At 51.5% G+C, this 25,476-nt stretch overlaps 8 protein-coding genes across 8 annotated transcripts; 5 read left to right on the top strand and 3 right to left on the bottom strand.

The window, feature by feature from the left end:
- Nucleotides 1-440: 440 nt before the first annotated feature.
- IAR55_005725 (uncharacterized protein) lies at nt 441-4,548 on the top strand (the record flags this gene model as incomplete). Its single annotated transcript, XM_066948815.1, has 4 exons — nt 441-2,295; nt 2,374-2,530; nt 2,573-2,794; nt 2,844-4,548. 4 exons carry the CDS (start codon nt 441-443, stop codon nt 4,546-4,548), a joined length of 3,939 nt encoding a protein of 1,312 aa, XP_066800588.1.
- Nucleotides 4,549-4,752: 204 nt separating this feature from the next.
- IAR55_005724 (uncharacterized protein) lies at nt 4,753-7,400 on the bottom strand (the record flags this gene model as incomplete). Its single annotated transcript, XM_066948814.1, has 13 exons — nt 4,753-4,796; nt 4,856-4,977; nt 5,039-5,258; nt 5,312-5,369; nt 5,417-5,428; nt 5,481-5,633; nt 5,697-6,034; nt 6,088-6,604; nt 6,663-6,818; nt 6,873-6,943; nt 6,997-7,069; nt 7,127-7,163; nt 7,234-7,400. The coding sequence occupies 13 exons, from the start codon at nt 7,398-7,400 to the stop codon at nt 4,753-4,755; spliced, it is 1,968 nt and encodes a 655-aa protein (XP_066800587.1).
- Nucleotides 7,401-7,896: 496 nt separating this feature from the next.
- Nucleotides 7,897-8,652, bottom strand: IAR55_005723 (uncharacterized protein; the record flags this gene model as incomplete). The annotated part of the gene is made up of 3 exons (XM_066948813.1): nt 7,897-8,211; nt 8,275-8,436; nt 8,500-8,652. 3 exons carry the CDS (start codon nt 8,650-8,652, stop codon nt 7,897-7,899), a joined length of 630 nt encoding a protein of 209 aa, XP_066800586.1.
- A 3,670-nt stretch (nt 8,653-12,322) lies between these two features.
- Nucleotides 12,323-13,621, top strand: IAR55_005722 (uncharacterized protein; the record flags this gene model as incomplete). The annotated part of the gene is made up of 5 exons (XM_066948812.1): nt 12,323-12,490; nt 12,559-12,717; nt 12,818-13,258; nt 13,317-13,426; nt 13,504-13,621. The coding sequence occupies 5 exons, from the start codon at nt 12,323-12,325 to the stop codon at nt 13,619-13,621; spliced, it is 996 nt and encodes a 331-aa protein (XP_066800585.1).
- Nucleotides 13,622-14,092: 471 nt separating this feature from the next.
- IAR55_005721 (uncharacterized protein) lies at nt 14,093-15,553 on the bottom strand (the record flags this gene model as incomplete). Its single annotated transcript, XM_066948811.1, has 9 exons — nt 14,093-14,222; nt 14,284-14,432; nt 14,490-14,585; nt 14,645-14,752; nt 14,809-14,934; nt 14,995-15,098; nt 15,160-15,288; nt 15,346-15,411; nt 15,487-15,553. The coding sequence occupies 9 exons, from the start codon at nt 15,551-15,553 to the stop codon at nt 14,093-14,095; spliced, it is 975 nt and encodes a 324-aa protein (XP_066800584.1).
- Nucleotides 15,554-16,035: 482 nt separating this feature from the next.
- IAR55_005720 (uncharacterized protein) lies at nt 16,036-18,901 on the top strand (the record flags this gene model as incomplete). The annotated part of the gene is made up of 10 exons (XM_066948810.1): nt 16,036-16,095; nt 16,164-16,177; nt 16,228-16,324; nt 16,376-16,705; nt 16,757-17,134; nt 17,190-18,140; nt 18,194-18,288; nt 18,410-18,429; nt 18,484-18,602; nt 18,656-18,901. The coding sequence occupies 10 exons, from the start codon at nt 16,036-16,038 to the stop codon at nt 18,899-18,901; spliced, it is 2,310 nt and encodes a 769-aa protein (XP_066800583.1).
- A 401-nt stretch (nt 18,902-19,302) lies between these two features.
- On the top strand, nt 19,303-21,107 carry IAR55_005719 (uncharacterized protein; the record flags this gene model as incomplete). Its single annotated transcript, XM_066948809.1, has 9 exons — nt 19,303-19,305; nt 19,553-19,611; nt 19,754-19,802; nt 19,954-20,053; nt 20,192-20,268; nt 20,334-20,434; nt 20,502-20,653; nt 20,752-20,976; nt 21,043-21,107. 9 exons carry the CDS (start codon nt 19,303-19,305, stop codon nt 21,105-21,107), a joined length of 831 nt encoding a protein of 276 aa, XP_066800582.1.
- Nucleotides 21,108-22,608: 1,501 nt separating this feature from the next.
- IAR55_005718 (uncharacterized protein) lies at nt 22,609-25,162 on the top strand (the record flags this gene model as incomplete). The annotated part of the gene is made up of 15 exons (XM_066948808.1): nt 22,609-22,835; nt 22,957-22,969; nt 23,025-23,070; nt 23,128-23,181; nt 23,257-23,345; nt 23,399-23,426; nt 23,502-23,690; nt 23,753-23,805; nt 23,872-24,069; nt 24,125-24,174; nt 24,299-24,372; nt 24,430-24,514; nt 24,563-24,620; nt 24,666-24,762; nt 24,819-25,162. The coding sequence occupies 15 exons, from the start codon at nt 22,609-22,611 to the stop codon at nt 25,160-25,162; spliced, it is 1,605 nt and encodes a 534-aa protein (XP_066800581.1).
- Nucleotides 25,163-25,476: the final 314 nt, after the last annotated feature.

Genomic DNA, 25,476 nt, shown 5'->3' with positions numbered 1-25,476 from the left:
CACTCGAAACAACCACACTCCTCCATCACCACCTCACAAGCACAAAAGTCTTGGTCCCGTTCTAGTCATCCCCGACAGACCAAGTCAGCCACGATCTCTTCACAACGATACCATTGGCTTATATTCAAGAGACACCTCGATAACTCTCCGAGGTAGATTTCGGAAGACTCTGGTTCATTCCTGAGGTGAGTGTTGCGGGTTTGTATGGACCTTTGAGGTCGGTGTCATGGGACAATGGGATTTCAAGGAAGTAAAAGTCAAATCAGAGCGACGTGCGAAGGAGTTTATCATGTCACTCAAAGGTTGTTGTCCTTTCCCCGCCTACGCCGTTCGCTCAACTGCACTGCGCACTGGCATCACGCAAGTTTGTCAAACGCACACGACCAACCTTACTGACGGTCTTGCTCTACCCCTACAAGTCTCCCTACCTCCTCTCTCTTATGTCCTCCAACCCTTCGACGCTCCCTCCTACCGGCCTATCCAAGTCCGCAGCGAAGAAACGGGCAAAGAAAGCGGCCAAAGCTCAAGCGGCGAATCCGTCACCAATCGACATTACAGGCGAGACGGAGCTGACGTCGAGTAGTCTCTCTGGTCAGCCTCCATCCGTCGCACCTCCTTTACCGCCTTCCTCCGCTCCTGATCCACTGGACCCGTCACTGTTCAACTTCTCCGCTCCTGGGTCATATCCTGTCGACGTGCAATACGATAACAACGCATACTACGACGAGGTGGACGTCCCGATCAATCAGAACGCCTTCGCAGGTTCTTATTCAATTGATTACAATCTGTCCTTACAGAACGGTGGTGCCCTTGCTGGATTGTCTGCTCCCTTCAACATCACTCACGACGATCTCATATCCGCCGCCAACGAGTTGTACAAAAGGATGGCCGACCCCGACTTCGGAGCAGACGATGCCTATTGGTCCTCATTGCCACCGCATATAAGGCAGTTCATTCGTGATGCCGTTCCTTTCACCGGGACGATCAGTCAGAACACCCCTGGAAACACGTCAAGTCAACGGACAATGTACCAGATGGCGCAGCAGATTGTTCAAGCGGCGAGCCAAGGCATGGGACTGGGACAAGGCATGGGTGCCAACTTGATGTCTGGGGTCAATGGAATGAACGGGAGACAATATTCTCAACCTAGTATAGGTGAGGAATTAGGTTTCCATCGCCATCCGGATGCCAAGGAAGATGAGTATGAAGACGAAGAGGACTTTGACGGAGATGAACAGGAGTATATCGCGCCCAATGGGGATGCGCCGAAGAAGAAGAACAAGAAGAAGAAGAAGAAGAACCATGCGGCCATCATCGAACCTCCACCCGCTTCTTTACCTCCTCCTACGGCGAAACAACCACCGCGGCAGCCGGCACCACCTCAACCTCCATTGCAACTACCAGCTCTCAACCCTCCACCGCCACCCGTCACACCCGCTCCTGTTCACCCCCCTCCTAGTTCTAGAGCAGCTGGCAAGCAGCCCATGACCAACACTGCAGCACCTGCAGCTAATCCACCAGCCCGATCCGCTCGAGCTGCTGGAAAAGCTCCAGCAACAGCAGCACCGGCACACAATGCTCACAGTGGTCACACACATAGTCACCCTCCCGCTTCCAGTAAACCTGCAGCGAAAGGCAAAGCTCCAGTAGCTGCACCTCCGGCCAAGATATGGACGCAGTCATCAGCAGAAGATCGAGAAAATATCAGATTATTCTGGCTTGGCCTCAGCGAAGCAGAGAGAAGGGATTTGCTTCGGATCGAGAAGGATGCGGTCTTACGGAAGATGAAGGAACAACATCGCCATTCATGCGGTTGTGCCGTGTGCGGGAGAAAGAAGGTGAACATCGAGATGGAGCTGGATCAGTTGTATGAGCAGTATTATGACGAACTGCGATCATATGCTGCCGAGCAGCGAGCCGCGTCGAACGGGGTCAAACCTTCACCAAATGGCGCTGGACCGTTCCCTGGCAGTGTCGAGGTGGATGCTACCGGCGTAGTCACGAGATATGATCACCGTGCTCCCGAAACTCAACATCACGATCAGGACGACCATGACGAGAACGAGAGTGATGAATACGATGATGAGGAGGACTACGGAGATGAGGATGAGCTCGACGATGAGGATATCGGTTCTGACGAGGCAGATGTCGGGGACGATCTTGATGACACCACGCAACCACCTCCGCCTGTGGCCAATCGACATGCTAGACCACCACCGACAAAAACTGTTACGCCACGACCCGAAGGTGGGGATGATTTCTTGAGTTTTGGTGCTAACTTGGCAACCATCAAAGGTGAGTTTGATCCCATCTAGTGAACTCGCGTGGGGCTCACGCTGAGCTATGCCTGGTTTCTTTACCGCTTCATCCCAGGAGGTATACTCACCATTGCCGATGACATGCTCAAAAATGACGGGTCCAAGTTTTTGGAAATGATGGAACAACTCGCCATCCGTCGGTCCGCTAGGGAGGAACAGAACTTGCGAGAAATGCAAGAGGAGACGGACGATGAGGATGACGAGAGTAAAGAGTGAGTGAAGAAATGTATAGATCGGTTGGCTGATTGTTGCAGTGAGCCTCTGACCGAGCAAGAACGGATGGAAGAGGGCAAGCGAATGTTCCAGATCTTTGCAGCGAGAATGTTTGAGCAACGTGTATTACAAGCATATCGAGAAAAGGTTGCTAAGCAGCGTGAGGAGCAATTACTGCGAGAGCTTGAAGAAGAGGAGGACTCCAAACGCGCCAAGGAAGAGAAGAAGGCTAAGGAGGCTCAGAAGAAGAAGGATAAGAAAAAGTGGGTGTCATCGGCCATGATCAAAGACCGTTGCTGACTTCAACGACAGGATGCAAAAGCAAAAAGCGGATGAGGAGAAGGCTGCCAGGGAGGCTGCTCTTGCTGAAGAACAGCGTGCTGCGAAGGCCAAGGCTGAAGAACAAGAAAGAGATCGGATGCGAAGGCAAGAGGAGGAGCGGGCTCGACGCGAAGCCGTCAAGAAAGCTGCTCAAGAGGAGGCTCAAAGACAGGCTGCCGACCGCAGGAAGAGACAACAGGAAGAGAAGGAACGGGAAGAGGAAGCCGCTCGGAAGAAGAGAGAGCGAGAAGAGAAGGCCAAGAAAGAGCGAGAGGCAAGGGAGAAGGAGGCGAAGGAGAAGGAACGGAGGGAAAGGGAAGAACGACTTGCCAAGGAGAAGGCGGACAGGGACCGAGCTGCTAAGGAAAAGGCAGAGAAGGCAGAGAAAGATCGAGTTGCGAAAGAGACTAAAGACAAGGCAGAAAAGGAGCGGTCGGCCAAGCTGGAAGAGGAGAGAATCGAGAAGCTCAAGCGGGACGAGCTGGAGAAGAAGGAACGAGAGGTTGCCGAGCAAGCGAAGATGTTCGCCGCTCAACAAGCTCAGAGGGAACGTGTCAAGCTGGAGAAGGCGGCCGCGGAGAAAGCAGCAGCGGAACGTGCGGCTGCAGACAAATTTCGAGCAACTGCATCAATGCCCGCTGCTCCTATTCACGCCAAGTCACCTCGTAATGGTCCAACGCCTCAGACTACACCTCCGATTCCACAACCGTCTCCTGTCAAAGCGGCAAGACCGCCCACAGCGTCTCGATCACAAAAGACTCCTCAACCATACTTCCCCCAGCCAATTCCTTCAGTCGGCGTCTCGAGCTATCAGCGCTTGCCGGTGACTCAACCCTTTGGCGCACCAGGCTTCCGACCAAATTACTCCGGTCAGTCACCCGCATTCTCTCCCCCTCAAACGAACGGCCCATCTATCTCGCCAAACCCACCTCCGAGAGGATTCGCTTCCGAGCCGAGCCCACCATTCGACCATGGACTGCGCACCGCGCCGATTGGCATGGGCTTCCCACCCGTCAAGTCGTCTAGTCGTATTCCAGCTGTCGATGAGGCGTTCTCGCCTTCCACCGCACCCATCGGTACGACCCCGTCATCCAGTCGAGCAGTGTCTGGTGGAGAGATAGGATCGCTTCTATCTGCTCAAGACGAGTTCAGACCGTCGCCTGTTCCAGCGCCGATCGCTCCCCCTGCACCCATCGGTCGACCATCCGCCTATCTCGATCAACCTACTCCCTCTGGATCTAGCACACTTCGATCATCATCGCCGGCCCCTCCTGACCAGGTCTTTGGATCAGCTGCTCTGGGAGGTGACGACGAGATTGTTCCACCTCAACAACGAAGAACGTTGTCGAATGGCTGGGGAGATGTACCAGTCGCCGCCGCACCCGGTGCAGGTCGATGGTCTTCCTCACCTTCCATCTGGGGATCGACGGGTGATTCCACGCCTGTCTCCACCTGGGGTGCACCCGGCGGTGGAATGCCAACCATAGGAGAAAGACAAGCTCCACAGGGATTGACCTCTTCCGCAGTCCCCAGTGCGTCGGCAGTCCCGGGTGGTGGTAGACAACCTTCTTTCGGAGGTATAGGTCCTCCTTTCGGACCAGGTCCAGGAGCGATAGGTGGAGGAGCGGGAGGGTTTTCTCAAAGTCTATTCTCACCTCCTACACAACATACACATCCCCATCCTTCGCACCATTAGTCTCAGGACACAAACAACCATCAGCACTGACAGTAGCAGTAGCAGTAGCAGTATGCAGTTCAGCAGTTCAGCAGTAGTCATAGCCAATATCAAGCCATTTGACATGCAATTGCATCCTCTTGATCGTGATCGGTTGCATTCATTGTTCTTCTCTTCACAAGGTTCCCGTCCACCTTCCATCTTCTAATCTCCCAGCTCCGACTCTTACTCTTGTGGAGGGTATTGATCAGGAGGAACGACATACGCAGCTGTGATAACAAGAGTTCAGCTTCAATCAGACATGCGGCGGTGAACGCTCCGAACTCACCTGGGAAGAGCCCTTCTTTGCCATTACACTTTCCTTGCCACCAATCCGGATCCACCTTGTCAATATCAGCAATCCGATCACCCTCGTTGAAAGATAGCTCATTGTCCTCTGCGGCTTCGTAGCTGACGATCCGATCTGTATCAGTCCCCTTTCATTCGCTCGAGAACTGAAGATACCACTCACTCATAAGCAGCGACCATGTATTCAGCTTCCTGAGCTGCTGCTGGAGCTGGATCTGCTGTCGCAGGCGGGGGTGGAGGGGGAGGGGGAGGCGGGGGAGGGGGAGGGGGAGGGGCTGCAACAACGGATGCTGGCTCAGGTGCTTCTTCCGCTTCAATCAGCTCGCAATAGTTCGCCGGGAACAGACCAGCTTGGCCAGCCGAGTTGACGCCGGACCACCATCCTGTCATCTGGAGCTTAGCTTTGGACCATTCTGAACTAGGCATAGGGACTTACCCTCATCTAGCTGTTCAATTTGGGTGATAATCTCATCTTCCTTAAGATTGATCTCGTTCTATGATAATGTCAGTACAGGAATTTTGCCATTACACTGTCACTCACATCCTCGGCGGCCTAGAAACGTTTTGTCAGCCTCAAGCTTGGGTTGAACGGGCTCTGAACTCACCTCATACTCGAATAAGACTCTCGCCTTCTGTCCAGCAATGGCAGCAGGGGCAGCAGGGGTCGGCCTGGACTCCGTGGGAACAGGGGGAGGCCCGGAGGGAGGAGCTTCTTCAAGAGTGAGGTTTTGCTTGAGTCGCTCGAGCTCCTCGATTTGCTGCAGATCCCAAATCATGAGCATACTTGAGCAAGACCTACCTGAATAACCAGAACGACCTACCGGGTCAGCTGAAGGGGCGGGAGGAGGAGGAGGAGGTGGAGGCGGCGGGGGAGGAGCAACAGCCTCCTCTTCAGGTCCATCCTCGGCGACCGGCTCGGGTCGGAAGGGGACGGCCGGAGGGGGAGGAGGTGGAGCTCCCCAATCATCATCATCCTCCTTCTCTTCATCTGAATCAGGAGAAGGCGGTCGAGGTGGAACCGCACGAGTTGCTGGTGTAGGTGCTGGAGCCGTTGGTGGTGCAGGCGGAGGACTGGGCGCAGCCGGTGGAGGAGGATTAGGAGCAACAGGCGCAGGTGGGGGAGCAGGTGCTGAGAACACAGCTCTAGCTCCGCCAATAGCTATATTTATCTGGAGTCAGCTCGGTCGTGTTTCCACGCGATTGGTCACTTACAAGCACTTGCTGCAGTACTGGCTTGATCTTCTTCTTCTCTCTGTCTCTTCGCCTCAGCTTGTCTCTCAGACCAAGTCAACTTCTTGCCTGCAGGTTGTGGAGATGGCGCGGACTGAGTATCCCCGCCTCCGGAGAAGGCAGCCATCCTTTCCTTGAGACTCGGGCCAGTACTGGTTGTTTCTTCCGGCGTGTCCTGAGCAGCACCGGGGTTCCACCTGTTCCCGAGCTTACCTGGGACGTGGAGCTTGACGGGAGTGTACGCTGTTCCAACAGGAGCGATACGGTCGTCTTCGGCAGGCTTGGGTGTCTCGCTAATCGCAGGAGTCGCAGCAGACATCATCGCGGTGGCGGTAGGTCGAGATGCGGTGGTCACAGCCGGAGGAGGGGAGGGCTGGTTGATAGGGGCAGGAGGGGGAGAAGGCTCTCGGGGCGGTGGGGAGGGAGGCGAAGGAGCACGCGCAGGAGGAGCAGGTATGGGCCGACTGAAAGTTGATGCAGGGGTAGATACGGCCGCAGGCTAAGAGCTCATCGTCAGTTTTCGCGAATCAACGCAAGCCATCTGCCTCAATACACACCTTCCCTTGGGATCCTCCAAGACCTTGACTGGGTCTGAAGCTAGGTGCCGCCTTGGGAGCCGGAGCAGAGTATGATGGAGCTGGCGCGGAGGATGAGTACTTGGATCCTGATGACTCTTGTATACGCTTGTGGATCAGTGCTGGTGTCACATCAAGCTGAAGGTGGGGATATCAGCCGCCATCTCGTCGACTGTTGCCATCCCAGCGCACCTCTGATCGAGCTTGAATGACGAGATGAGCACCCTTGAGGAATTTGGACTGGACCTGAGGTGCTTGGGAGTCTGGCGAACGGGTTAGTTCAACATACTCCTTGATGCCTATGACTTGTACGTACTGTAAAGACCCTTTCGCGATTCGGGCACGCCATCACCCAGCCAGTTGATGAGCACGAACTTGTCTAGTGTGCTCTGCATATGGTCATATCAATCAGCACTTTGAGGAGTTCAAGTACCGCAATCACCCACATTCGGATCTTTCACCCGTGCGAAAGCATATTGAATACTAGGAGGAGACGAGACGAGACTCAGCTTGGCAGTCGATACCGAAAGGCAATATCGAACAGCTGACTCACCGTCCGTCCATGAACTCCTCTTCGAGATCTTCCAGACCACTACCAGTAGCTTGGACCTTGAGCTCTTGTCCAACCTGATTGAAGATCGCCCAATCGTAATCTGCATCCCCGGCTATGATGGCCTGGTACGTAGGCTGTAGGTCTGGTCCCGAGAACGATATCGACATGGTGAATGTTTGCTGGTGATCATGTGTCTGCTCAAGGTGATTCAAGAGATGAATGCAGACGACGTTGAAGATGAATGGTGCTCTCTTTGGTGTTGTTGCGCGTTGAGTGAGGCATGACGTAGTCTGCACAGCTTGAATGTGGCACCCGCCAAATACAAGATGATATAACTTACCGTTCCAGACGTGCTTCACGCTTGTACAGATGCATAATGCATGAATGCAAAGACCCAAAATGAGAGCAATGTCCGTGTACATAGAGTTTTGTATGGTGTATCCTCATGAGAACTCCTGTGCCAGCAGGATGACGGGTATTTAGGGCATGGAGAAGCCTGTGACGTTTTACATCCGAAAAAAGTAGATGGACATCGCTGTAGTATGCTCCGGCAGCCTTGAATCGTGAATCTGAGAGCAAAAGATGAACAGCAGACCTGGTAACCTAGTGACTGGTCTCCTCAGGTCTGATCTCCCTTTCTCTACCCTTCTCCTCCAAAATTAATCAGAACATGGTGGTCACAGCGTCCTGGAACACCATACGGTTGCTGGGTTTCCAGGCGTCAAATCTCCGGTACGCCGAAGTATCGCAGAACATGCTGACCCCCTGTTCGACGATCCCAGGTTCTTGGCAGAGACACTCGTACTTACCATCCTTCTGTCCGACAGGGGGAGGTAGGAGATATGCCCGATCGGTAGATGAACAGTGTTCGAAGCATTGTCCGGGCAGGTCGACGGTTACTCGGGAGAGGGTAGGTTCCGTGATATCGAGTGAGGGGACGCAATGAGAGAAAGTGAGTTCAGTTGGAAGATGGTAGACCTATACAATACCAGAGGTTAAAGATTGTTCTCGTTTCAACGAGTGTGGTCACCGTATACGTACGGTGGCATCGTCCTCGAAACATCTTTCGCCTTCGTAAGCAGGAAGGAGCGCGTCTTTGGTTTCCAAAAGCTCCGACTCGGATGCACAGTGGCAGTAATGCAAATGGTCCGCATCCCAGAAGTAAGACAAGGAGTACTGGTATCCTCGCGAAGTACATTGGTCCTAAGACGATCAGACTCAGCACCGTGTTGTTGCATGTCGAGGACCTTTGACAAAGTCACTCACAACGCAGTCGGTGCCCTCGATGCGCGGGATCTTGAAACCCTCTGTGCTGAGATGGGGAACTGTAGCGGACATACACCCCGCAAAGGATGATGCTTTGGCTGCCATGGGAAGGACGAGAAAGAGGGAGGCCAGAGCGAAGGTGGAGGAGAACATCTTCGTGGTTGTTTTTGTTTTTGTTTCTGTTACGTTTTTTTTTTATGATTCGAGTTGATTGGGTGTAAGGGCGTGACAGCTGCAATTGGCGATGTAGTCGTTTAGAGCAATTGTGTCGTGAATCCGTCAGGAAAGTCGAGTTGATTATTGGGTTGATGATGAACGAGGCAGTTACCAGAACTTGGAACGGAGGCGATGCTGAAATGAGTGTGGGTTGCAAAAGAGCGTGGGCTAGTTGGCGGATACGACTGGGGGGAAGAGTCGTGCAAGTAAGATGAACTGGTGCGGTCCGAAATATTGATGGTTGAGAATGAAGGGAAGAGGTTATGTCCGCTGCAATTCACACTAGCCTTTTATTTTGACGAAATACCGGCTACCTCTCAGGTATTGAGAAGATTGATAACCATTGAATATCCGTCGAAGATGTTGTTTGCGAAACTGAAACAGCAGAGTGTCTCTCCCATCTCGAAATATTCAATTGTGCATCCATGTTCAGCAATCAGCTGCGTGATGGATCAGTCGTTCTTTGCTACCACGGGAGGCCGGTAATGCCCGTTGTGAAGCCGACCAAATTCCCCCTGTTTGAAGATCTCTTGGTCCTCAAGGAACTGATGCGTATTAGATATCTGTTTCGACTTGGGATCGACAACGTGGTTACGCGTACCTTGCAGGAGTTAAGACTGAGAAATTGGTGTGAGAGGGATTAGCCATGGCTTGGTCAGCTTCCAAATCCTACCTCGAAGACGAGACTTCAGGAATATGGTAGACACGGAGCCGCCTCTGGGCACTACCTGAGCGATTGGGAGGCGTTCCAGTTGGGTTGTCAACAGTCCTATAGCAACAGTCGGACTAACGTGTAATTCATGAAAGGGTCGTTGATGTGCAAGCGCCTCACAATGAGGCGTCGACCGGATAGGGATGTGAGGGAGCACAGCTCAGCGGTACATGCGGCTGCAATACTGTATATCGCTTTCTCTCCACCACATGTCGAGAGGTCCGTTGAGTTCTGAAGGCATGTGCTGTTTGACATCCTCTGGACTGCTGTGTTAAGATTGTACGCTGCCACCAACAATCACTCGTACACCTCGACCATCATATCTAGCCCCTCATCACCAAAAGCTGCTTGGGGAGCGGTTCGCACAGACGTCCCTTGGAATAATTGACGATACCATCAGAAAGGCAGATACTCACGCAATCTGTCGTCCCGGGCAGGCAGTCCGCTGATCGAACCGACCAGGATCCACAAGGCTCGGTCACTCTCTTACATTCTGGCTCCTGCATAAACACACCGTTAGTGATCATCCAAGTACCGGCCCGTGTGTCATCTCCTTCTTTCAGGCATATCTCTTCGACAAGTTCCGTCTCGAATGGTCACAATCCCAACAAGCCACTTTTCAGTCTGATCTCACCTCGATCAGGATGATGTGAATGGCTTCACCTGAACATGGATGCTGTACCAGCCCGCTGTCCCAATGGGTTCACTCTTCTGTGATGCCAAGTGTGCCAGACCGAGCAACCGAGAATCGATGTAGAGAATGAGGATCAAATCTGTCTTCGAGAAACTGAATGTTCCTGCCATTTCAATGTTGTTCATTTGATCGTACTCTTACTGATTCTGATTCAGATATAGGCTCCCATTGATATGCACCAGGTATTCAATGGCAAAAATGGTTCTTAGTAACCAATTTAATGGCGCCATTCGATCCTGAACGAGATGTTCACCTGTTTCTCTTTACATTGTTGTATGTATGCAAAGTCGATAGATCATTCTTCAAACCTTAAAATCGTCCTGCCATTCGATCGCGTCTTACCCTCAATAATCGGGTCCGCGCCGGCGTGGTAGCGCCTCACTCCAATAGAGATGGATGGGTTCATACTCGTAGGAATTCACCTGACGAAGCGACCGTCATGATGCGCCTGCATAGTCCCGTATAGCATCATCTTTCAGCTCCCGACAGAGGGCGCACCGAGACGATCGCCGCTGAGGGGCTAGGCAGATGGCAGTCGAGCGACGCCGTGGTCACAGTCAACCCATAACTTACATCAAATCATCGACGCCGACGGAGGTCCGCACAAGGACTATGGAGCGTCACGCCACTGACAGGAGAGAGCGTGAGACCCTGTACGGCCGACTTCGGAGTCGAATGAACCGTTGCTTCGCTACAGAGCCTCGTTGCGTTGTACTTGGCAGTTTGTTCATAGGCTTTGAAATCCAGGTGCAGGTACTACCGTCAAGACAGAGGGTGGCGGTCCGGACGGTACCTTTCGCCCCGCCGTAGTAAGGGAAACGTAATCTTCTCATTATGCATGCGTTCAATCACTGCATTAGGTCGATTCCAATCACGAAGAGGGTCTACTCTTGTCTCTCCCAGACACTTGCCCAACTTCTACCCGGTCAGACTGTGCGTAACACGGCTCTGAATGGGAAGCCACTGTCCACGTATAACGCAACACGCAACCACATGTATACTATACGACTTGTCGTCGAGCTTTCCGGCCGGCATGTTCAATCCCATTCAGAGGATGGTACGCCACCTGGTCACATCCATCAGAGGGGAGAAGGCCCTCTCTTCCCGGCACCCTCTTCGGTCTCACGACATCTCTCAAAGTATAAGTCCTGGAGAGTCAACACATGCTCAATTGGATCAACGTGGGAAGTGAGACGGTTCTCGTTGCTTTTCAGGGATGATAGATAAAAAGATTGGCGGGGAACATGTCGGTGCCTGACGCAGCGCTTTTGACTTTACAAGAGTCGGTACAAGTGAAAGGGTACTACGATTCAATGGTATTTTTCGTCGCAAAATCCCATTCAATTCTGGTAACCATCTTCACTACAATGCCTCGGATTGAGTGGTATGTACAGAGCATCGGCAGCAGCAGGAGCAGTAGCAGATACATGATCTGGATGCGGGATACACATATCATCAACCCTGAGCTCGCCAACACACCACAAAACAATACAATACAATACAATACAATACAATACAATACAATACAATCGGATGCCTTGCTTGCGCGCTGCTTGATAAACTCGGCTTGAGTTATCATTCAAGACAATGGCTGCGTTGATGAGGAATAACATTCGTCACTTTGTGTCTGCCTTGTGGGTGGTGCATTGAATCGAAGGGAAGTAGCTATACGGTGCTCCCAATCCAGAACAACTCGTTTAGGGTGTCTCTCACCCCCTCGAAGACAGGCTAGTAGTTGGAAAGCGATAAACGCACTGCCTCATCCCCCGACCTGATGAGAAGGATGGTCGAATGGCTTGAGGAACATCTCCTAGCTGTAGGAACCAAGATCGATGGGAAAGAAAGAAAGACAAATCAGTAAGCTTGTCTTCGAACTATGAACTGGTGAAACAGGTCGATCGATGGAATGGTCTTGTTGACTGCCTGTCCTATCTAGGTTTTTCATCAACAAGCGATGATTGTCGATCACAAAGTTCTCGAGACACGTAGATATATAGATGCAAAGCAAACAGCCTCTTCCTCTTCAGAATGAAAACAGAACAACAATTCCACCTATTCCTAAGACTTCTTCGTCAAAGCCTCGACAACGAACACCTCCATTAGAGTCGTCCTGCCTGGATCTAGAAGGAAACTGGCCGGACCCACACTCTCTTGATCACTCGACATTCTCTTTCACTACCACCGTTACTCTCGCCTTCACCATGTTCTCGTTACTACGGTCGACGCTTTTCCTCGCTACTTTACTAGCCACACCATTCATCCGCCACGTCGAAGGTGTTTCCACGGTCGGCTGTATCAATACCTCAAACGGTGCTCTGACCGGTCACACCGACTTAGCAGTTCGAGTGACCGATCTCACCTCCTGTCAAGTAAGTCAGTCCTTCCGTGTGATCCAACATGTCGCTTACGGATCGATGATTGACCTCTGCTTCCTTAGAACACATGTGCACAGGGTGGATTCACATATGCCTACTTCTCTGTCAGTCTCGCTACAGGCAACAACTGTCAGTGTGGTAACGACAACAACTTCGTCTCGGCCAACGCTTTCGTCTCACCCAGTATTGCTTCGACTTGTGTCGGCACCAATCTCGCGGTGGTGAGTTCTGCTGTTGAATTTGCCTTTGCCTATCGCCCAATTTCCGTGGTCTCTGCTTTCTTGTTTTACGGTCCGAGACTGACGCGGTTTGCTTGCCCAGGTGGTCAACGTCAGGTCTGCCTTTCAACAGACAGGATGTCTAAGCGTCGGCTCTTTGACAGGCGGTCTCATCGGTACTCTCACAGGTGGTCTGCTCGGGGCCACCGTCAATAATCCCGGAGCCTGTTTCTCCCGATGTACACTCGCCGCCACCGTCTATGTGATCCCATACAACCTCCTTGGTATTACACCAACCTATGGGTGTGTATGCGGTGGACCTGGAGGCTCTGTCGACAATAACGCTCTCGTCCAATGTGGTCTCGGTACATATCAGAGGTTCACCCGAAGTGCTGCCGCCGTCGCCAGCGGTTTGACCAGGAGGAAGAGACAAGTGGAAGTCACCTCGGAGCAAACCAGACGGAACCAGGTACTCAAGCGAAAGTGGGACTGTCCAAGGGGCATGACCGCTTGTAATGTCAGCGGTATCAAGGATGCCTGGGAGGTGAGTGATCGTCCGGATTTGGCGATAAACATCCGATGCTGATGTTATCCATTGACAGTGTGTTGACCCTGCAAGCGATCTCGAGTCGTGCGGAGGATGCACCTTCGGCAACTATGTTGCTCAAACCGTTTTCTCAGCCAATGAAACTGCAATCGCGACAGGTATCGAGTCAGTGGTCATTTCCTACTCATCGTTCAAAGATCTAACAGCTCATAAGTTTTCTTCTTCCTTCTTTGCGTTCGCAGCTGCACTAGCCTCCCAGGATTGCTCCGGGGACGAGTCACCTGCACATCAGGTCGATGTGAGGCGTTCGCATGTAAACGTGGTTGGACCTTGATTGGCGGAGACTGTATCAAGACCTAACCTTCTCGTCCAAGGAGTTCCTTGGCTACGTTTGTTCGATATCGGAAGACACAACGGGAAAGGACTATTTTCGGGATTTTGCGCGACAGTCAGCTTTATTACGACACACCTTTATTCAGTAGTACTTACACATCATAAAAGGAACAGGATTCCTGGACACTGACTATGCATCAAAAAGTTCAGTTGAGAGACGGTCAGCGCTCTGTACAGTCCTCTGTTTACCAGACTGCATCCCTTTAGATTGCTTCAAGCACTTCTCTCGTCTCTGCGGTGCGTCTGAGGTTTGGACAGCGACGTGTACATCGCCCATGATACCAAATATGGATATGGTGAGCACTGTCCGTCTCATGGAGAGCCGATAGCTGTCCCGATAAATGGATAAGTGGGTATGGCAAAGGAGACGTATAGACATGAAGGTCGTTACAAGCACGTGAAGCACAAACTGTACAAAATAGAGGTCGTCGCCTAAGCCTAGACAGCGCCTGTCGCAGACGCCTGTTGCGCCTTGGCAGAGGACTCTTTAAGGGCGAGGAGCTGCTTGGATCGGAAAGTCTCATAGTGAATCTGCGCAGTCGTCTCAATGAGATCCTGCAGATGAGTCCTGAAGGCCAGAAAGTCAGATCCTTCAATCTGTGAATAGCGCCATCGGATCACGGACTTACCTCGTCAGGAAATTCCGAAGGTAGACAAACTCGCAATGCCTTTCGTCCTCGACGTTGATGGTGCCCCAACGATTCTTCCTGCCTCGAACAGGTTTTCCATCTATGATCACGCTACGCTCGGAGCCTACCACTGCGAACGGTAGCATCTCCTACAAAATTGGTACGATAAGCTCATCGAGTCATGAATCATTCCGGTGCAAACTTACCCTGATCCGCTCGTTCAGTTGGAGCTCCTCTTCGTCAAGTTCATCGGCGTCAAATGGGTACATTCGGATCTGGTTGTATTGCAATTCTGCCATGATCTAGTCGAACAGACCCGATCAGCAAGTTCGTAGCGGCACCCAGAGTAGACTTGACCCACCCTCTCCTTAAAAACAGCGCGCTCATCTAGAGTCAAGGAATCTGACTTCGCAATGACAGGCACAACATTGACCACCTCGGCAAGCTTTTTGAGGACGACTATGTCGATCTGATAGAGAGCTTGAGCACTGGCGTCTTCTTTCGCAGGGAAGGTGATTGACTCACCGGCTTCAAGGTGTGCCCTGTGGGGTTGATGAAGAACAAGCAGCAGTGGATCCTGGTGTCAGGGATGAAACGATCTCGCATAGCTGTGAGCTCTTTGCGCAGATAGGCAGAGTGTTGATCCTTGATCTATCCCATTTGAGATCTGTTCAGCATTGGCGTCACACAGAGTACAGCAGTCCCACCCACATATTTGATGATGGGGTCCCAACAACCCTCGTTGTTCACATTGTCGCCGTACCCAGGAGTATCGATGATGTTGAGCTTCAATCTCACGCCATTCTCGACGATCGCTACAAGCACGGGTGAGATGAGTGACATGGGCAAAAGCGAGGGGCTGTCGAGTCCACTTACTATGAGACAAAGCGTGGATCTCCGTAGTTTGACGCGGTCCAATGTCCGGGTCGATGCGACCTTTGGAGTCGATGAGATGGGACGCGAAGAGCGTGTTGATAAGCGTCGATTTTCCAAGACCGGTTTGACCTGTGGGTCAGTTGTCAGCAATACGATCCCACTGCGCGACAGAGAGACAGAACGCACCGACTACCATCACGTTGAACTGAAACCCTCGCTTGAGCAGCTTGTGTTCAATCTGACGGGTGATGGCTATCGCAAGAATGGGCGGCAGCGCGAATCAGCATCAGCTCCGAGCGGATGACCGATGACGGCCATGACACGTACAGTCGAAGCCGACGTAGGAAGAGGCTGAGATTTCCTCGGGCATGGAAGAAACGAGAGAGGCGGCCATGTCGAAAGGATTCGTGTATCCAAAGATCGCGCGCAGGGGGGGAAAGAGGCGATTGTGGTACTACTCGATGTCCAGAGGTGTAAAGGTATGGCGAGGTGTGGAGAGAGAGAGAGACAAGAGGATGAAGTCTTTAACGATAGCTAGGTCGACGACAAAGAGCACGGACTCTCTGGCGACGAGACGAATGCACGAGCCACGCGACCGAGGTGGACGGATGAAACGGAATCAGAATATACTGCACAAAAGGTATTCTGGGATAAATACCTGAAATCAGTCGAGGAAAATAATGATAGAATAATGGCCCCCGATGACGCGTGGCACACACACCGACTCTCGTCTACCAGAGAGCAACTACTAAGAACTTTGTTTTGATCGTTTCAATCACAACACCTTGCTCATTCTTTGTCTTTCACCTTCGAACCCCAACCATCGACACAACTCAATACCTCGGCCACCGACAAACACTCACCTCTTCGACGACTATGGCCGCCCCCCCTTCCGAAGAATATCTTGCAGAGGGGTTCGATGCAAACACTCTCAGGGTATGTTCAAACACATCCCGGAGATTCTCGATGTAAACAAATAGCTGATTTATGAATTATCTTGATAGGTTCCTCAACTCCGGTGAGACAACCGCTTGATGATTATGACACGCTCATACTGACGTTTCTCAGCTCTATTTTACTTGAACATGGACGAGCATTCCCCTCCAACGCGAAGAAGGGCGATTTAGTACAAGTATTCCAAGATCATATTGCCAGCAAAGCACCTGTTCGTACTTCTTGTCGCCACCCTGATGTGGTAGCTGATCATCGCGAGCAGACCCTTCGAGCCGCCGCTGCTGCTACCGCAAGTGTCCGACCTTCGGGAAAAGGCATCGTTACTGTGTCAGAAAACGGCGATGAAGCTCCGGCAGTACCAGCGAAAAGAGCGAGAGTCAAAGCCAGGAGGACCCCTCCACCGGATCTCGAAGAGCCGATAGACGTCATAGTGGTGGAGGAACCGCCTGCTAAGAAGCCCAGAGGGAGACCTAGGAAGTCGATGTCGGTGGAGTCATCCGTTGAACCCGTCAAGAAGCCTAGAGGCAGAGCAAGAAAGTCTGCTGTCAAGCTTGAAGATGATGCTGCGGAGGCGGAAGATGAGGCGACTCCTGTGAGTGTGATATACAGGCAACAACGACGATGTTTGGCTTACACTCTTTAGGCTCCTCGTTCCGTTCGAGGTCGGGCGTCCCTACCTCCATCATCACCGGCTCCTCCTTCCCTGCTTTCTGCACCACCGAGCGTTAACAGGCGACGATCCAACATCGGCTCGTCTTCTTCGGCTACTACAGAAGTACGAACCCCAAGCACAGGACCCGTTGACGTGAAGCCGCAGACCACAGCGAGAAAGAGTGATGTAGCCATCCGAATCATGGACAATCTACGTGAGGAGAGTGAGAAAGAGGATGAGACACCGAAAAAGATCTCTAGACCCAAAACTCCGAGGAAGTCGAGCGGAGACGAATCTGGTTTCTCGGACTTCAACCCCTTTCAGAGTGGCAGCGGTGAGGCTGCAGAACGCGAGAGGCGAAGGAGAAAGGTAATTCGTTCATCCCAACAGAACCGCCGTCTGAAGCTAATCAGGCGTTATTCAGTCTTCAATCGGACTAGGTTCTGCTGTCAAGTCCAAACCTGCTCAGCCACGATTTTCTGAGCCCGGACCTAGCGTCTCGACTCCTACAAGCATTCTTCGTCGAGTCGGGCCAAGCAAGGAAAACCTTCGTACACCACCCTCCGATGTCAAGGCAGCCTTACGCTCTAACCGAGAGCTGGATGCGGCTGTGGAATACAATCACGCCATCCAGGACAAGTTGTCCCAGATCTCGTCTCGAGATGTGCCGGAGGACAATCAAATCACGATCTCATCGACAGTCGAGACCCACCCCAGCACCTCACTTGTCAAGCGTGTCAATGACCAGATTGCAACGGTTCCAGCAGCTCGAGCGACCATACCACTGTCCGCCCTGTTCCTTCTCCTCCTCTCCCTTATCGCCAACTTCAAGACTCAGTCGTCATCCATAGGGTTCTGCGACTCCGGAGTAAACACCAACGACATCGTTCTAGCTCGTCAGAGTGCCATCGACAACGCTCAAGCTTGTGTCGCCCGCAAGGCGAATCTCGAACTTGATCACTCAGAGGCGGCCAAGAACGTGCACTGTGACGTATCTGCCTTGCCTCTTCTGCCTTTCGTACCCCGACCAGAAAGTTGCTCTGTGTGTCCATTACACGCCGAATGTGCAGATGGTCAGATTGTTGCTTGTGCCCCAGAATATATTCTTGACCCACATCCTTTGTCAATTCTTTCCCCTATCGCCGACGGGCTCCCTGGAGTGGGGCCTCGTGCCTTCCCTCCCTCCTGTCGGCCCGACACCGTGAAGAAAAGGATGATCGGAGGTCTGGCGAAGGAGATGGAAAGGGAACTGGCCAAAGGGCGGGGTCAGGTGGTCTGCGTTGGTCTAGGCAAAGACGACGGAAGGAAAGGCGAAGGCGAAAGGTTCGGCGTTGAAGAGTCGACGTTGCGTGACAGGTTCGCAGCCAGGAGAGATGTGAGTGAAACGAGGAGCGAAAGTAGCGGGTGCAATGCTGAATTTTGTTATAGCCGAAGTTTACCAAAGAGCAATTTGACGACATCTTTGAGTCAGCCCTGAAGGATCTTGTAGAGCACGAGGACGTCATTGAGTCGATAGACGTAAAGTGAGTGGTAGACACCGATCGAAAGTTGACCAAGCAGCGGTCTGTCATGGTACGCCGCATCGAGAACAGATCTAACTATAGGTTGTCGAGCGAAGTTGGAGGCGTCAGATTTGCTGGATAGGTGGAAGAGCCAGCTTGGATGTGAGTGAGAATGGCAAACGGACTGCAGGCTATCAGCTGACAAGTGTGGTCCAGCTACCGCCGCTGTCCTTGCGGCCATCGCCTATATTCGCGCCGAGCTGGCTAAGAGGAAGCAGGAGAAGTATAGAGCGGAGGAGCTGGCTCAAGTCGCACTGAAACGTCTGCAGGATCAGGTGCGTAATCACTGCTCGCCGCTCAGTTCTTCGCACTGACGTTTCATTTCAAGGAACAACTTCACTACACCGACCCGGTGACAACCCCTAGTCCATTTATCCCTCCTGATCAACTTCGAGACCTCGTGATGCCTCCCAAAGGCTCTACAGCCTCTCGATCGCGTCTGTGGGCAAATGTGCAAGATTTAGTGGAGAGCAATGCTAATGTCGCCGTGCGGGAGCGGGAGGTGAAAGGGGAGTTGTGGAAGACATGGGAGTGGGCAGGTGTCGGGGAGAGACATGTCACTTGGGAGCAATAATTTCGATTTTGTGTAATATTGTCTTGGGGGTTGTGAACACACATGCAGCTTGTTCCGATGTGTGCTATGTACCTCAGCGTATCAATGCATAGCTTAACGGATGACCTGAATGAGCGTGATCTTAGGAAGATACAGTATGGGTGTAGTCAATGCATGAGGACGCGAGAGGGAAGGTGGAGGTAATCTGGTGTGATTCGACATTGACCATCACTCGCATCATCCATTCGACTCTCCAAAGCATTATAGACCCTTGTTCGTTGCTAATCCCATTCTATCTCCCAACGACTTGCACTTCAAGACGTCGTTCCTCACGTTCCTTATCCTACTGGTCCTCGCCACATTCTCATACTTGCTTGCCCTCTTGAAACGACAATCTTCCCAAAGCCCAAACCTCCGATAAGATGGTATGTCCGTCCTCCTCAATATTTCTGTTCATTTCCGTCTCTCTAGTCGAATGATCCACTCAAGCTGACTGGGTTTTTGGATCTGACTCACCTTAATTTACACTCGCGTTGCGACTTTCGTATCTTTATCTCAACTTCAACACGATATGATCGCTACCAATTACCGATCTTCTGACCCCCCAACGTACTCTGATATCATTGACATCGCTATCTCCAACGACCGAATACGATGGCGTAATAATAATAGCCATTGAGAAACAAGGATACCGCGACCATCGCGGATTTCAGAGAGATCACAGGTTGTTCGTGAGTATCTTCTCCTCTTTCTAGCATGTGTTCATCTGCCCTCTCTTTCCAACATATTTCCTACCTCCCCAGAGTCTGGGCCAAGGCACCTTCTTGTCTTTCCTGTCATTTTATCGTGCTGACTCAAGATCCTGTACTGCAGCACAGCGGACGCGACTCGATATGTCAAGAAGTATAAGAATCTCGAGGCTGTACGTCGATCAGTCCTTCTCACCCTTGTTCATAGCTTCCAACTCCGCCGGTGGTTCCTCCACATCATGCCTGCCTTATCGCTTCGCCGGCCTTCTCGATGATACCACACCGTGGAATCCCTTCGCTGATGCTTCTCTTCTCGGATTGCAGGCATTAGACGCATATTACAATGACCCTTCGGCTCAGAGCCAGTCATCAGGGAACAAAGGACAGGAGAAGAAGCTGGGAGAGATCTGGGAGAAGTATAAAGGTGAGTCGAGACTTGCATTGACAACCTCATGAGACTCGGCAGCATGGGGCCACACCATTGTAGGAAAGGTCATGGCTGCCGACAAACACGATTTGTCGGCAATGAAACAGTTGGAGTTTTGCTGACATTTTACTGTAGACCCATCCGATCCCAAACTTATTAAGATCGACGGTACCATGGAACTGTGCGAGGAGCTGGAAGTGGACCCATCAAGCGTAAGCTGACTTGTCTCAAATCTCGAGCCGAAGAGATAGCCCAGCTGAACTATCTTGACGTGAAGGATCCCGTTCTATTTTGCTTAGCAGCTGATCTCGGGTCCAAAGTCACCGGAGAGTGGGAGAAAGGTCCCTTTGTCGCTGGTATCGCTTCATATCCCGGCGGGTAAGTGTCTTTTTTCGCTGTGTTCTTTGATCTGCAGATGTGACCTTTTGCTGACGCACCAATTCAGGATCGATTCCGTCGCAAAGCTGAAATCGCATCTGCCGGCACTTCGACAAAAGCTCAACACCGACTCGGCATACTTCAAAAAGGTTTATGTGCACACTTTCGTCCTCGCAAAGGGACAAGATTTCGGCGCTCGTACACTTCCTCTAGATACTGGTGAGTTGCTAGTCGAAACGATTCCGTCAGACTGGCTCGTTTCGTCTGCATATTTCACGCAATACATCGGTGCTGATCGCCGCGTATGCCCCTGCCAGCTATCGATCTATGGACCCTCTTCATCCCTCCAGCTCTTTCTGCTTCCCCTTCAGCGCTCTCACATTTTCCTGACAACTCTGCACCGCAATTCACACATACAGAATTCGAATATTGGATTGAATTCATGAAGCAAAAGGGCAAGGCGGTCAGTAAGGACACGTGGAGTCTGTTTGTGGACTTTGTAAGGAGTATCGACAAGGACTTCAAGGAGTATGACGATGAGGGTGAGCAATTTGGGCCGTCGAATATCATCTGTTGAGTTGATGCTGACACGTTAGATCGGCTCACAGGAGCATGGCCTTCCACGATTGACGATTTTGTGGATTTCGTCAGGAACAAACGAGCTGCCGCTTGAGCGAGGGATGCCTTGTGACGTCTTCTCGACATCGTTGGGGACATTGACTCGGGAGGTTAAGGGTCCAGTCACATCGTTTCGCAGTCTGCGACAAGACTAATATACAGGACATGGATGTCAATGAGTGCAGCATCGTATCTGAATATCAGCAGAGGCAGCTTGGTCGGTTTTGATGCTAAGTGATGTACACAGTTGGTTTCGCGTGATGTAGGCAGAAGTGCATTTCAAATTCGACATGCATATCGGCTCTCGCACTATCAAGAACAGGTACGAAGGGTATTGAAGTAGGAAAAAAAGGTGTCAGCGCAGTTTAGTCCTCGATACTCCATTTTTTATACTTGGATTATCAAGGGTGGAACGGCGAAACGCCGGCTTTACTCCCCATATACATCAGTCCCCTTACTTCCGACTTGCCATCCCCCTTCCCTTCGACCCCCAAAAGGATCGGAGAGAAAGTCTAAGGATAGGATTGAAAAGACGAAAACAGGGGAAAGAAGAGGAGTGAAAACACAGGTTGTCTAGACCTAAAGCGTTGATATTCCATTACGGCTAGTAAGCTGCTCTCGTTGATTTTTTGTAGGAGAGAAGCTAGGCAAATGCGTATGGGTGTGTGGGGTGAAGGAGGTCATGGACGGATGGAACACAGGACAGAGGATAGGACGGGTTGACTTGTAGTGGAAAGCGAACGAGACACGAGCTCATGGATCGACAGGAAGGGTGAATATGATCATGGAAGGAGGGACATGATCATGGGATCGACGGAGACATGATCGGAGAGGAGGGGCTGGACGGGGTTGGAGTGGGATTCGTATTCGTTGCATCGAGCATCGATCGGTACTAAGTTACAGATCAGTGTTTTCGGAACAGAAGTGTCGAGAAGGGGGATGGAAAGCAGAGAAGGGAAAGGCAAGATGCAGGATATAAAATAGATGGATATGAGAGTGAACTGAATTTCGAAAGTCCATAAGAGATCACCCCCATGTCGTGGCTTTATCACCAACCTGCTTTATCAGCCCCAACCTCGGTCATTTGACCGGTTAGAGTGTCGGTCCGGTGCCCCTCGCCGATGCGGGGATGCGGAGGAGAAGCCGAATTAGCTTCTGACCTTTCCTGGCAGTCGTACTATTGAAAGAAAGAACAAAGTTGGTCCGTCTTCTTCCGGCTGGACCCGAGTGGACGGGGCAAAGGGATGAGTCGACACCACTACTGATCACGCGCACATCCATTTATTTCATTGCTGTCAAGATGGATCATCCGGCTCATGCCTCGTTTGCCGAGATGAAGAGGGCAACGGAAAGAGGTTGATGATGACTTGTGAACATATATCTCAACCCGTGTCATTTGATTGACTTTCCCTCCTGCTTCTCTCTCTCCCTCACTATCTCTCTTCACCTTCTCTCGTCAGTCCTATCTGACATCACTACTCACACATTGACCCAAAACAAATATACGCTGCCCAAACCTCGCAGTGACTGGTCGAGCAGAAGCGGCAACGAACAAAATGTCAAACCACGAGAAACCCTTAATGGCCCAACATGATCATCCGCGATCATCACTCGACTCGCATCGATACGTCGCCAACACGGACGATGCCAAGATGCCAGATACCATGCCCGATCATTCTCGCGAAGCGGCTGAACAGATCGCGACATTGAGCAAGGAAGAGTATCTGGAAATGGAGAGGAGACTGTTGAGGAAGTTGGATCTCAAGTTGATCCCTTGGATGACGTGAGTGAGTCTCTGATGACGGATGGGGAGAAGGTTAGGAAGAGAAATCGAGGCGAATGGATCTCACCGCGCTTCCCGTCGAGGGCCAGCTGACAGTCGCGATAAACAACAATCCGCACAGACTACTCTACTTGGTATGTCCCGTCATCTAAACGTGGCCTCCAACAATACTGATATCGTGTCATGCAGCTGAGCTTCATCGATCGAGTCAACGTCGGCGCCGCCAAGCTTGTCGGTGGGTCACGCGAGCTGTGATAGGCTAAGTCGACCACTGACTTGTCGAAATTCCCAGGCCTCACCACAGAGCTTCATTTGAACTCGCTTCAATACTCCAATGCCTCCATGAGTTCGTTCCCCGTTCCCCTCGCTCGCAGTCTGTTGTCAGTCGACAAAGCTGTTGCTGACCACGTCCTACATCTAGTCTTCTTCGTCAGTTATGTCGTGTTCGAGGTCCCTTCCAACCTGGTGCTGAAGAAACTTCGTCCGTCGCGGTGGATCCCGTTTACCATGGTGAGTTTCGTTGTCCTCCCGTCATGACCCTCGGTATACTGATCATGGCGAAGATCTGCTGGGCCATCTTCCAAACTTGCAGTAAGCCATCACCTGCTCAGTCAATGTATAGCGCGTCCGATGGAGCCGGCTAATTCCGTGTCTGATATGTCGTAGTGGGTCTCGTCACGAACTACGGTCAACTTCTTGCCCTTCGATTCTGTCTCGGTCTCTTCGAGGCCGGTCTTTTCCCTGGTCTCAACTTCTACTTGACTGGATGGTACAAACGTGATGAGATCAATAGACGTTGCGCGTTCTTCTTTGGAGGTGCGGTTTTGGCAGGAGCCTTCGGAGGTATCTTCGGTTGTGAGTGGTACTCTACTATCCTCGATAGAGAAGACAGATAGTCGTACTTATCTTCATGGCAGATGCACTAAGCAAGATGAACGGAGTTGGCGGAAAGGAGGGTTGGTCATGGATCGTAAGTAGTCGAGCAGAGCTCGTGTACGCGTCACTGTATCACGAAGAGCTAATCAACCGCTCGCAGTTCATCATGGAAGGTCTCCTCACATTTGTGGTCGCCGTCATGTCGTTCTGGATGATCCATGACTGGCCTGATACAGCCAGATTCCTGTCCCCAATCGAGAGGGAAATGGTGCTTGTTCGCTTGAAACAAGAACAGGGTCTGGCTTCGGAGGGAAGTTTCAACAAACGGGTCATCATGAAGGCCTTGACGGATTGGAAGGTAAGTGTTGGTCCAGCTGATTCATCGGTAGCCGATCACTAATACTCACTCATAGACGTACTGTTTGATGTTGATGTACATTGGTGCGGCCGAGCCGCTATATAGGTGAGCTGGTTGATCGGGGTAAATGCAGAGGTTAGCTGACGATTCTACTTTTTTAAGTGGATCGTGAGTATAGGGGAGGGTGGAATATTCGCTGTGAGCTCGGTCTGATACCGCCCCATATCAGCCTGTTCACTCCCACGATCATCTCCTATCTCGGAAAGTTCAGCATCTCACAATCTTTACTGCTCAGCACACCACGTAAGTGGCTTTTGGATTGCTACCGCTTATTGTCGAGGCCTGATCCGTTGCTCTTAGCCTATGTCCTCATGTTCTTCACAACGATGACAACCGCCTGGCTGAGCGACAAGTACAAGAGGCGAGGATTCTTCCTCATGGGATGGTAAGTCGTCCACACAGCTGCAAGACAACCTAAAGAGCTATCAAACAGGTCTTTGATTGGCGCTATCGGGTATCTTATGCTTCTAACTATCCCCATTCGGTACCCTGTAAGTTCTCGGACTTCTGGCCTGATTATTGCTGACCAATTATAGGGGGCTCTGTACTTTGCTGTCTTTGTCTCGTCATCGGCTGTTGGTCCTCTCATTGCTACAACCATAGCATGGACTGCCAACACGTTTGGCAACCATTGTAAGCCGGATCTGGACCGCAACCCTGAGCTTCTGGCTGATACAGTCTTCCTATAGATAAGAAGGCCGTTGCGATGGGTATGGTTTTCTCCTGCGGTAACTCTGGCGGAATCGTATCGTCTCAAGCGTACCGCAACAAGGATGCGCCTCGGTTCCTCCCTGGTCACGGAACTGCCCTGGCTTTCTGCCTGTTGAATTTCAGCATGGCAATCATCCTCTACTTTGCGAATAAGAAGGAAAACAGGCGACGGGACGAGATGTATGGACCTGCACCTCACCCTGATGAGGTGCAAGAGTTCGAGGACCTCGAGTATAAGAGACGATGGGGCTTGGATGGGATGACCAGGAGCGAGATTGTGGAGCTGGGTGATGATCATCCTGCGTTCAGGTATTACCTTTAATGTCGAAGGATGGAGTAGGACTATTGAGCTGATAGGAACGGATTGTATAATGGTCAAGGAACGATGATGAGGGGCGAAGCTCGGATCGAGTATGGGGACGTTCCACGAAATCAATTCATTTGGAACAAACAAGTGCTAGGAATGATGCATGAATAGTCGATAACAGAAAGAAAAATAGGCAGGACTCGATAACAAGCGAGCGATACTGTTGAGTTCTTGCGCATGCAAGATAAGAGATTTCGGACATCCCTCCATGGACTATTTATGTTAAGGTGTCAAAGTTCGACTGAAGTCAGCGGAACTGCAGACCTGGT

Source organism: Kwoniella newhampshirensis, chromosome 12 (genome assembly GCF_039105145.1).
Source record: "Kwoniella newhampshirensis strain CBS 13917 chromosome 12, whole genome shotgun sequence".
Lineage (NCBI taxonomy): Eukaryota > Fungi > Basidiomycota > Tremellomycetes > Tremellales > Cryptococcaceae > Kwoniella > Kwoniella newhampshirensis.
This window is presented reverse-complemented; position numbering and strand designations above follow the sequence as displayed.